General features: G+C 37.5%; 1 protein-coding gene and 1 long non-coding RNA gene across 3 annotated transcripts; one reads left to right on the top strand and one right to left on the bottom strand.

Annotated features, from left to right (window-relative positions):
- Positions 1-461: 461 nt before the first annotated feature.
- On the bottom strand, positions 462-4772 carry LOC135072419 (RNA-binding protein 42). Of its 2 annotated transcripts, XM_063966321.1 has the most exons (6): positions 4651-4772; positions 4501-4576; positions 4067-4289; positions 3507-3704; positions 2438-2578; positions 462-1312 (listed from the first exon to the last, which is right to left on the bottom strand). In XM_063966321.1, exons 2-6 carry the CDS (start codon positions 4545-4547, stop codon positions 923-925), a joined length of 999 nt encoding a protein of 332 aa, XP_063822391.1. In that variant the 5' UTR covers positions 4548-4576; positions 4651-4772; the 3' UTR covers positions 462-922. The 2 variants fall into 2 exon arrangements, with proteins under 2 accessions (XP_063822391.1, XP_063822390.1); XM_063966320.1 differs by having other exon boundaries at positions 4501-4772.
- Positions 4773-4813: 41 nt separating this feature from the next.
- LOC135072420 (uncharacterized) lies at positions 4814-7666 on the top strand. The gene is made up of 4 exons (XR_010257437.1): positions 4814-5196; positions 5383-5536; positions 6911-7106; positions 7515-7666. It is a non-coding gene; the product is annotated as an uncharacterized LOC135072420 (long non-coding RNA).
- The last annotated feature ends 4653 nt before the right edge of the window (positions 7667-12319 follow it).

Raw genomic sequence — 12319 nt, 5'->3', positions numbered from 1 at the left:
ACCCACCTCATAGTAATGTTTGTGAATACGGGCGTGAGATTGTTCGATGTTTTGAGTTTGACCAATCAGAGATCTGAATCAGTATTTTTCAAAGAACCAACTTTAAGTTTTCCACATTGCATAACATCAATCGTTGTCTTAAGAAGGGGCAAACATAACATTTTAATATACCGAAAAATCAAAAATCTAAATCAAGAAAATTCGACTGACTTCTTGAATACCTGTGTAGTATAAAATACATAAAAATGTGCAATTACTTGTAAGTTATGTAATATCATTAGAGTAGTTGAGCCAAAGAATTATAAAGTAATTATAATTTATTTTAAAAGTAAATGGACTTTGATTTTTACCAAAAAAAAAATTTTAACTCACCCATCTGTCATTTTCGTCAATAGACGAATAATTTTTAATTAGCATCATTAAGCATTGTATGTTTCATGGTGAAGGAGATAAATAAAACATTTTTTTAAATTATTGCTAAGACAATTTAATGTTTTAATCAGAAATACAACAAATTAATTGTGTAATAAATTATGCACTAAATTTTATATTTGTAAGAGTGAAGTTCATGTTTATCTATTGCCATAATGAATCTAAAACTATTAGGTTTAATAATATAACTGTGTATAGGATCTAACACTCGCAGAACTATGAAAGCTTAGGGATAGATATCAAACAGAAAATTACAATCAGCAACAACTGAAAATTAGATCATAACTACATTCAAGGCATTCCCGTCTTCCCCATATAGGCTGATTTTCTTGTCATCTTTCCCCGGTTGTAGCTTCAGGGGAAGATGGGTAGAACTAGTTACATTTTCCCTCATAAAAGTTTAGCTAAATGTACAACTATCAAGTCCAGGTCCAAGTGAAACAATTACATCTACCACTCACATCACAGCCGTTCAGGCGTTGTTCTCCTGTCAGCTCTTATTTCCCGAGAGCAGCAGAGAGAGTAGCGCTTGCTTTTCTTTCTCCTTTTTTCTGACAACATCTAAAGCTCTATTCTTCCACGTGCTCTTTCTTAGTTTGATCGGTCTGCTGCCGACGTATCTTCCGTCCATTTCCTTCATTGCTTTAATGAAGTCTCCGGGGTCTTTGAAGCTGACGAAGCCGAAGCCTTTGCTCTTGTTTGTGCGCTTGTCTCGGATGACTTTGGCGCGCTGGAAGGAGGTATACTTGCTGAAGGTCCGGATGAGGAGCTCGTCGGTGACGTCATTGCCGAGGTCTCCGCAGAACATGCGGAAGTCGTCGTCAGGCCAGTCGAGCAGCGTCACGTCCTCCCAGACTTGGCCGCCGGCGGTTCGGACCACCTGGAAAAATATTGATCGATTTAGACCTGGTAACATTCTGTAAGGACTGAGTATTTATTGATATTATTTGTATAGCTTTACTTATAGATTTAACGCCTCTGTCACACAACAGGCGTGAGTTCAATTTCGCCGCCTCCACTGATCATTTTGTTTATCACAGTTAATTTTGTAAGTAATTTAAATCAGAATTCCAAATATTTGTGGCAATTAAATTTTACAGTCATTTAGTCTCCAATTTATCAGAGGCAAATAGTGGATTTGGCGTAGGCCACTACACCGATGGCGATCTGCACGCGTGGTGTGGTTGAAGCATTAGTCGCCTCTTACGACAACCAAGCGAAGATTTGTTATTATCTATTCTACTATACATCAATACGCTTCAGTTGTTCACAAGTAATGTGAGAACCAACACCAACCCATATGTTGCCCAAAAGTGGTGGTAGGGTGTTATAAGCGCCCTGGAAAGGGCTCAAGTACTGAATATAATATTCTTAAGAAGGAAGGGCACCAACCTTTCTGTTCGTCTCCTTCTTAGGCTTGGGGACAAGTAATGTGAGAACAAAGAAGGAAGGGCACCAACCTTTCTGTTCATCTCCTTCTTAGGCTTTGGGACAAGTAATGTGAGAACTAAGAAGGAAGGGCACCAACCCTTCTGTTCTTCTCCTTCTTAGGCTTTGGGACAAGTAATGTGAGAACTAAGAAGGAAGGGCACCAACCCTTCTGTTCCTCTCCTTCTTAGGCTTTGAGACAAGTAATGTGAGAACTAAGAAGGAAGGGCACCAAACCTTCTGTTCTTCTCCTTCTTAGGATTTGGGACAAGTAATTGAGAACTAAGAAGGAATAAATAATAATAATAAATTTCCTTGGACATTTTACACTACGCTTCTAGTCCCAAACTAAGCAAAGCTTGTACTATGGGTACTAGACAACGGATATAAACATACTTAAATACTTTTTTTTTTGTAAATACATACATATTATACATAGAAAACACCCAGTCCAATACAAACAAATATGTTCATGCACACAAATGTTTGTACTGTGCGGGAATCGAACCCGCAACCTCCGGAATTGTAGTCCGTTTCGAACCACTACACCAAACGGCCGACGCAGAAGGGCACCAACCTTTCTGTTCTTCTTCTCCTTTTTGGGCTTGGGGACGCCGGGCTCGGGCACGGAGATGACGGGCGGCGGCGGCGGCGCGGGCGCAGGCTCAGGCGGCGGCGGCGTCGGCGCGCGCTGTGGCGGCGGCGGCGGCGAGCGCTTCTGTGGACAAAAGCAAATAAATTATTTATTTGTTAACACTGCTTTATAGTACAGAGAGCAGCAAATTGCTTTTTTAAGGTTATTTGTATCATAATACAATAATTGATAAGAAGTCCTATTAACCCCTCGTGGTAAGCTCAATATTTTTATTTTATTTATTTACACTTTTGCACATGCATATGTACAGTGGCGGACTTAATGCCAGGTGGCATTATCTGCCAGTCAACCACAGGTCGAGTAGAGAGACTAAGGCGGTGTAATAAATATGACGTTTAATTAATATACTTACATATCATTAGATAAAATAAATAACATACGAATACATATTAATATAATAGACATAGATACATAAACATAATATTATTATTGGCGTACACATAACACATGTCAGAGATAAGAAAAAAAAAAAGAAAAAAGTTTTAGTCTTTGAAATAGTTGCGCAGAGCCTTTGCTCTGGTGGTGGTGCTGCAATATGCTGGTGTTAAGCAGGTAGGTTCATCATAATGAACCAGCATATTGTTCGCTGCGGCATATTTGAAGATAATGTATAAAAACCCGTGTTTCTCTATTTTAGTTGTAATGGAATGGGAAAGTTTAAAAGGATGTCTGGATGGATGTTTGTTACTCTTTCACGCAAAAACTACTGAACAGATTTTGATGATACTTTACAGTACTATTGTTTATAACCCAGTATAACATATTATAGGCTATAATTTATGACGATATGTGACAAACTAAACTTCACGCGGGTGAAGCCGCGGACAAGAGCTAGTAGACCTAGTAGTGTATAAAGGTTTGTCACAGTGACCAAAGAAAACCTGTCAATATTAATAACATGAATGTCATTTCAATGGTAGGGTAAGTGTCAAGACACATTTTTTTTCTGTTAAAAACATTTTCAATATACTTTTTTTTTAATAAAACTTACCCTCTTTTTGCTCTCATGTTTCTCCTTTTTCTCTTCATCTTCCTTGGGCTGTTTGTACAGTTTGGGCGCAGCGGACAGCACGATAGGCTGGGGCTTCGGCGGCGGCGGGATCAGCTGCGGGCCCGGTAGCCCTGGGCGGAGGAACGGTATGGGGCCGGGGAAGCCCTCAGCGCCCATTGGCGGCCGGAGTCTTTGGACCTGTAAGGGGCAGCAAACAAAATCAAAATCAAAAATATTTCATTCAATTTAGACCACTGGTGGCACTTATGAACGTCAAAATATGTGTATAGTAAATAAAAAAAGTAGTGATGATTTGTGGCTGGGTTTATTGCTGTATTGTTGAGTTATCTGTTCAACAGCTCCTGATAAGAGCAGTCAGTAAAATGCCAGCGATTGCAAGTTTACAAGTTATTATGGGACTTGCATATAATGCCTAGTGCCTACAATCAGAAAAGGTCATGTTCAGGAGATTGCGCGTCATCTATGATGACCAACAGTCTCACGTCTGAAAAAAGGAGAATTCTTACAAGCCTAGTGATGTGACAATAAGGTTTACTTACCGACGCCGGCACCATCATAGTCGGCGGCGGTGGCGGTGGCGGTACAGTAGGGTACATCATGCGCGCCGCCAACGCCGGATCGAACCCCGGCATCAGGCTGGGCGGCGGCGGCGGCGGCGGCACCGCGCGCTCCAACTGTTGTTGCACTGCGCCGAACGTGCCCGCGCCGATCACCGCCCGCGGCGCCATCGGGAGATCAGTGCCCGATATCTCTGCTTCGAACCTGGCGATAGGTAGGTTCTGTGTAAAGAACTGTCTTAGCAGAGACGTGGAAAAGACTTAACGTTAGGTATTGGTGCTCGTCTATAGTGAGATAATAATAATATGTTCTGCTGTAGGTAAACCTTGTTTATTAGATCCCGACTCCAGTAGTTCTATTTACCAAAAGTAAAACACAAATACCTATTACTGAGTAAGGTATAAAGTTATCTCACCTGGACATTTCATCTTGCATCTGCTGGTATTTCGAAGAGTCTTCCATTGTGGTATTTGTGGTCCTTTGATTATAACCTTAAAAAACCCAAAAGATTACGTACTAACGGGGATTATTGGGTACACCAAATATGTTTTTTCATAATACGTACACTCATTTCTGGGTACTAATTTAGTAGCTTTTAAGTTAAATTAATATTTGTTCCTCTACAAATATTCCGAAATTTCCGAAATAGCAAAATCTTTGTCGCCTTTTTTTCACTGACAGTGACACCTTTTTTTTTTTTTTTTTTAATATTGTTTTTCACGGCTCTGGGTGCAAGCCCTTTTAAGCCAGTCTTTGAAGTCCGTTGAACTTTTGTTTGAATTTGACACATCACATCTGTGTTTGACACTTCACTGAGTTCACTGCACTGATGCACAGCACTGATGATTCCAACTGATTCACTGATATTCTCTTCTCAAATAGTTCCCAGAGTTGAAACCACGAAAGTATATAAGGGTTTGAAAAGTTTCGGATCCTTCAGGAGCTCGTCCAACGACTCTGGTACACGTTCACAAATAGATTGAAGGTCATCGATCATGACCAGTCTCTGAACTCCAAAACTTCTACATTTCAAGATTATGTGTTCCAAATCAGCAAGCTCTTCATTGCAATATGTACATTCAGGGCTCGGAATCAAGTTGAGCCTCTTCAGGTGAGTGGGAGCGTGGCAATGGCCAAATCTCAGCCTATTTATGATGGTTATAAACTTCCTGTTATCTATATTCTCATTCCTCCGATGGTACCAAGGTTTGGCGGGCGGGCTTCCTTGGATCTTAGCATACCATTTTCCCTTTTCCATACTAGTAATTGTCCAGTACTCATGCCATATCTTTTTCAGGTCTTGACTGATTGCGGCTTGATAGTCAGTGTGAGGTAACTTCAACAACGTAGAATGGTCAACATCAAAGTCATTCCTTGCAGCCAGATCAACAATTTCATTCCCCCTGATGCCACGGTGCGATGGTACCCAAAGGAAGAGCAGTGTCTTACCAGTAAGTCTATATATGTTATTAATTAATTTCTTAACATCATAAATTATATAATTCAAATTATATTTACAAGAGTTATTTTCCAGAGCTAGTAATACACTTTTAGAGTCAGTTAGAATAATAATATTGTCAGATGGTGGATTACATGTACAGATATGTTTAAGTGCTAAGAGGATAGCATAACTTTCTGCAGTAAAGATACTACAGTGGCTTTCAATTTTATGACTTTGAGTAAGTTTAAGTTGTGGATCATAAAATGCAGAGGTTACTCTATTCTCTTTCTTTGAACCATCTGTGTACACTTTATAATAAGACTTATTTAGAAATTTATTAAGATCGATTTGATTGGTGATCTTTTCTCTTAAAATAGTGAAATTTTTTACAACAAGATCTTCATAATTAACTTTATACATGGGCCATGGCTTATCTTTATACATATTTACAGTGAGAGACTCTATATACAATGCAATTCTTAGTAAGGCTGGAGTGCGTCCAGATATTAACTCATTACCTGTAATTGGAGGAGGAGGAGTAGAGCACATTTGGGATGATAAGGGAGGCATGATTCTATCTAGTACTGGTTTGTTGGTTGAAGTTATTAGTTTAAGGCAAAAATTTCCTGCTAGTTGAATACGTCTCAGTACTAAAGGTGGAATGCATGTTTCACATTGCATAGCAATGATAGGAGTTGAACACATAGCTCCTGTTATTATTCTAAGTGCTTTATTCTGAATAACGTCTAATTTTTTTAGTAGGGTTGGGCTACAGTTCATATATGCCAAAGTACTATAGTCGAAATGACTGCGTACTAAACTCTTGTATAACATTGATAAAATCTTGGGATCAGAGCCCCAACTTACACCAGCTAGTGAACGCAATATGTTTAAAGCCTTAGAAGAGTTGCGAATTAGAAGCTTAATATGACTTTCAAATGTGAGTTTTTTATCTAGACACACTCCTAAAAACTTTTTTTCCTGAATCCATGGAAGAGGATTATTATTGTAATAAATAGTAGAATTACAGTCATTATACTTTTTCGAGAATATCATAGCGCCGCTCTTATTGGGACTAATATCAAGTTTTAATTTACCAGAGTAAAAATTATGAATTTCAACTAAAGCTAGGTTTAGATTATGCACAGCAGTGTTTACATTCTTATTTACAGTATAAATTAATAAATCATCAGCAAATTGTAAAAATTTTATATCACCTTGTGGTAAATACTTATTAATTTGGCTGGTGTATAAATTGTACAATAATGGCGAAATCGTAGCACCCTGCATTGTGCCTTTATATACATATCCGGGTCCATGAATAATGTTATTAAATTTTATATACATTATTCTTTTGTACAAAAAATTGAAAATCCATTTACAGACTACCCCGGGTACTCCAATATCACATAAGATGGCTATTAAAATTGAGGGGACCACGTTATCGAATGCGCCCTGTACATCAAGGAAGACACAAGCTGTTGCAGAGTGACCGTCAAGAGAATTCCTAACATCTGAGACCAATGCTGTAAAACTTTCTGCTGCACTTCGGCCTTTCCTAAATCCGAATTGTTCATTTGGTAAGATATTATTTGATTCGACATAATAATCTAATCTTGTCTTTAACATGCACTCAAATACTTTACCTATACATGAAGACAGAGAAATTGGTCGATAAGAGTTACAGTCATCAGGAGGCTTATCTGGTTTAAGTATAGGAATGACACATTGAGTCTTCCATGAGTCTGGGATGACCTGTGTTTGCCATAGTAAATTAAAAATGTAGAGTAAAAGTTTTTTGGCATTAATATGTAGGCGACGAATAACTTCATAAGGAATGTTGTCTAAACCAGGAGTAGTGTTCCTACGAGACTGCAGAGCAGTCATAAACTCTTCCCAAGAAAAATGTTGAGACAAAAAAGCTGCTTTTTCATCACCAATTTGAGAGAAATATGTTTGCAATAATGAATTATTTACTTGTTTTTCAGGAGGAGATAGAGGAGAATATTTCTCAAAAAAAGAGGGAATCCATTCATCATTCTTCGGCAGTTTGGGAATTGAAACACGCTTAAACCTCTTCATATAGTTCCATACTGTACTAACAGGAGTATATCTATTAAAAGATTCACATAAAGATTTCCATCCAGTTTTCTTTTTTTCCTTAAGAGTTAGTTTTTTAGCAGCATCCAATTTTTTATATGCAATGTAGTTGTCAATGCTTGGATTACGTCTATAAAAATTTAAAGCATCTTTACTCTTTTTAACTGCACTATTACACTCATCATCCCACCAAGGTACAGGCTTTTTCATTATATTGGGAGAGGTTTTGACTACTTTAGGTACGCATTTGTCTCTAATACTAATTAAATTATTATAAAAATCGTCATAAATTATTAATGGATCTGTATTATCTAAATTAATATTAACTACCATGTTTTCTGTTTCAGTATGAAATTTAAACCAATCAGCTTTATTGTAAATAAATTTGTGTACTGGTTCACCTATCTGATATTTATCAACAGAAGTCTGGATATCTGTTACAGTGGGATAGTGATAACTTCCCATTGGGTCATCATAGACTTTCCAATCACATAATGGAGCTACTGAAGGGCTGACACATGTTACATCTATAGCCGAAGGATTATGAACAGATCTACCAACAGTGGTTGGCGCCCCTGAGTTGAGGATACAGAGGTCGCTCTCGTCAAATATATTGTAAACTTCATTACCTCGACCGTTACTAGTAGCACAGCCGAACGCGATGTGGTGAGCATTAATATCACCTGATAGCAAAAGTGGCTTAGGTAGTAAGTTAATAATCTGTTTCAGTTTGCTACCATTGAATCTTGATCTATTTTCTTTAGGTGGTGGACAATATATACATAGAATACTTAAATTACCTATGCCAGTTCGCAGATTAATAGCTACAGGTTGTAGAAAATCATAAAAGGGAAGCTCTATTACTGAATATTTCAAAGTGTCTTTGACTAGGATGGCGACTCCACCCCGGCCTTCTTTTTCTTTACCTATTTTACTAACTAGATTGTAATTATGAATACGAAAAGAACTGTTTTCTTTCAACCATGTTTCGTTTAACAAACATATATCAATATCATTATCAATCAAAAATTTTATAAGTAATGGCTTTTTGTTAATAACACCTTCGACGTTAAATTGAGAGATTCTTATGAAACTTTTATCCATTTAAAGCCCTTTGAAACTTTTTATAAGAATTTCCTGTATAATAGAACTATTAACTGCCCTCGTTTCGTTGCCAATAGCGACAAGGGCGCCTACAAGGCCCTTGCGAATAAAATCATTGTTTAATATTTCATCTATTAATTGTTCATTGGTAAGTGGTTCTTTTTCTTTAACTTCCATCGAGTTAGTTGAAGTGGAAGAGGTCGCTGTTGAAACCGAGCTAGCTTGTGGCTTCCTTGATGCAATAGATTTTAAGTTAGTTTTAGGAGCAGCCAGTAGCGGAAACTCGCTTATGTAGTTTTTGATAACTGGGCTACTCTTAGTAGCCGCAGCACTGCTGGAGACCATATTAGCGTAAGTTAATTTATTTTTTTTATCTTCCATTTTTTGTTTTTTGACAGGACAGTCCCGTGAAATCGCAAGATGAGCTCCTTGACAGTTTATGCATTTGGCTATTTTATTAGAAGTACATTCAGAAAAATGATGTTCTTCAGAACATATTGAGCATTTTTGCACAGATTTACAAATTTTAGCACCATGGTTGAATTTGAAACACTTGAAGCATTGCAACAATGGAGCGTTGTATGGGAATACTCTGAACCTAAAAAGGTCTAGATACACATGTTCGGGTAACACAGTTGATAAAAATGTGATAGACACAGATTGGAATGGCTTTATGTCGCCGTTGTCTCTTTTGGTGAACCTACGTACACCTATGATCTCATAAGAAGATGAGAGTTTTTTAAAAAGTTCCTCATTGCTGATACTAGTGGGTACAAAGCGAAGCACGCCGACTGTTTCTACTGCTGTGGCTGGGATGTATGCCTTGAGTTGGTGTTTGGTTAGGAAGGGATCGTTTTTCAGGAAGTTATTGGCATTACTAGACTGGGAAAATGTGACACATATTTTATTGGCGTTAATTCTTTTAAGATTGGTAATGCCCTTGATTTCATTTTTGAAAAGGTTGGTAGTCAGGATGGGATTGTTGTTCCCGATCTTCTCATTCTCTTTCGTGCTTTCCACAAATACAGAAAACTCGCCACTCACCGTGTTCTCCGCGAATAGCCTTCTATACCCTGGTTTTACGTACGGTTTGTAGAAATCTTCATCTGCAGTCGTATAGGTGTGATCTCTATTTGGTGCCTTCCTTTTTTCCTTGCCCCTGGGCGGGTCCTTACCGTCCCCGTCCGGCATAGTCGAGTTTTAAGTTGACTTAACGACTTCCAATAGATAGATAACTATTTATAACACAAAAAGAGAAAAATACAAAATTGGCTTCAAAAATCGCGCCTAGTGCGTTCAAAAGCCCGCCAAAAAAACGACAGTGACACCAAGTGACCAGTGTTGCCAGTTGGGTCTTGTCAGAAATTACCAGAAATATAAAAAAATGTAACCTTTTTGAATAAAAAGTAACCTTCATAGGGGGGGGGGGGGGAGCGATTGTGTAAGGTTGTTCATGGATGGAAAATGATCATCAATCGTTTACCTACATTCGAAATTTTGACCATTCCATGAAGTTTCGGTGACCGGTCGTATAAAACCGTTTCATGGATTTGCGTTTTATTATCGAAAAACATTCGCTAAAACTCATTTTCTTTAACAAATAATAAATCAAATTCATGTTTAAATGCAGTTTATGACATAATTTTTAAATTGTCACTATTAATATTTTTTACTGAATAACCTGTAAAAGTTAATTCTACAATTTCTGAAAAATCACCTAAAAGTAACCAGTGCAGTTCAAAAGTAACCTAAAAGGTTACAAAAGTAACCTTCTGGCAACACTGCAAGTGACACACAAAGTGAGGGCCGTGGCGGGCTTTTTGAGAGTTGGGCGTAGTTAAATTTTCTCGTATTTTATTTTAATAAATAATTGTGTAAAAAGTTGTAAATATCGCAAAAACTGGCGATTATTCCACCGGGATGTCGTCAGATGACGACGGAGAAAGTTTCAGAGGTTTTTCAGCCGAAATGGTGGCGAACAAAAAACGCAGGATAGTTCCGCCAGGGAGGGAGGATGCAAGAGAGGAAAGCTCGGACGAATCTTCGAGGATGAAATACCAAATGTACACCAAGCCAGGGTACAAGCGTACGTACCCCGACACTATTACTAATGGCGAGTTCCCAGTCTACGTCGAGGGACTGCGCACTGAGGATAAAATCGGTAATAAAAATCCTTTACTTCTCTCAAAGATATTTAAACAAGTGAAAGGTATTCATGAAAGCAGACGATTGAGAGCTAACAAAATAATGTTAGTGTTTAAACAGGCTTCCGCAGCGAACGACTTTCTGAATCACAGCTGCTTAACGGAAAACTCAATGAAAGCATACATTCCTGCCTCATCGGTAGAGACAATTGGTGTGGTCCGATACATTCCGAAGGATCAATCAAACAAAGACTTATTTCTAAAGTTAACATCAGACTCGGAAATCATTTCTGTTCGACGGTTCATGAAGAAGGAACAAGATGAACTTGTTCCACTAACAACGATCACGGTCACGTTTGTAGGAACCATACTTCCTCAATATATTTATTTAGACAATTGGCGTTATAAAGTTTTCAAATACGTGCCTCCTCTAATGCAATGTTTTAAATGCCTCAAATTTAATCATTCAGCAAAAATTTGTCGTAATGAACAGGTCTGCTCTAAGTGCTCTGGTAATCACAGTCATAAGGAATGTACTTCTGAAGTCATTAAGTGTAGCAACTGCCAAGGTTCGCACTTGGCCATTTCAAAACTGTGCCCTTTCAAAACCCAAAAACAGGAATTGCATAAAAATAAAAATTCAAATAGAACTTATGCCTCTTTATTGAGCAAAAATGATTTCCCATCATTACCACAACAACGGTCCCAGGCAACACAAAATGAAATATCTCAAAATAACAAAACAAAGAGCAAACCAACATCAGCAATTGGTGATGTACAGAATATTGTAAATAACTCAAAATTATTAGATGCCATAGTTAAAACTTTAATTACTTTGGGCAATTCAAGCCAAATAAAAACATCGGCGCACATAAAAGAGGAATTAATTAAAAATCTTTCCTCTTCTTGAGAATAATGCAGCATAACATTCAGAGTTTATGTAATAAAAAGTCTCTTTTAAAAAGTACATTAATGAATCACAATATAGATGTGTGCCTACTTAATGAAACATGGCTTAAAAATAATAAACATTTTGCTTTGCCTGGTTATAATTTTATTTTTAAAAATGCAGATAATGAACATGGTGGTGTAGGCATTTTAATAAACAACAAAATTAAGTATTCAATTATTGATACAAATTTCTATCAAGATGTTCAAAATGTTGCAATTTCTGTTTTAACTGAAATGGGTCCTATTTCTATTTTATGTGTTTACTGTCCTCCTAGAACTGATAATAGAAGAAATATTAGATTACAGAAACTTAAGACTATAATCAATAACTTACCTAAACCTTGTTTAATTTCTGGTGATTTTAATGCACACCATGTAGTTTTTGGATGTAATAGCACTCAATCTCGAGGTAGGGAATTACTAGAAATAATTGATGATACAAACCTATGTATTCTAAATACTGGTCAAGTGACGACTGTCGGCAGGCCAAACGT

The sequence above is a fragment of the Ostrinia nubilalis genome, chromosome 6 (genome assembly GCF_963855985.1).
Source record: "Ostrinia nubilalis chromosome 6, ilOstNubi1.1, whole genome shotgun sequence".
Lineage (NCBI taxonomy): Eukaryota > Metazoa > Arthropoda > Insecta > Lepidoptera > Crambidae > Ostrinia > Ostrinia nubilalis.
Note: the sequence above shows the minus strand (reverse complement) of the source record. Positions and strands in the feature narration are given on the sequence as shown.

What these genes read in the sequence shown, in the direction of transcription:
- LOC135072419 (XM_063966320.1), bottom strand. Translation starts at nt 4,547, where the DNA reads ATGGAAGACTCTTCGAAATACCAGCAGATGCAAGATGAAATGTCCAG. An exon ending in AACATGAGAGCAAAAAGAGG is followed by an intron (nt 2,579 to 3,506) that starts GTAAGTTTTATT and finishes TTTTGTCCACAG; the next exon opens with AAGCGCTCGCCGCCGCCGCC. An exon ending in AGGAGAAGAAGAACAGAAAG is followed by an intron (nt 1,313 to 2,437) that starts GTTGGTGCCCTT and finishes ATATTTTTCCAG; the next exon opens with GTGGTCCGAACCGCCGGCGG.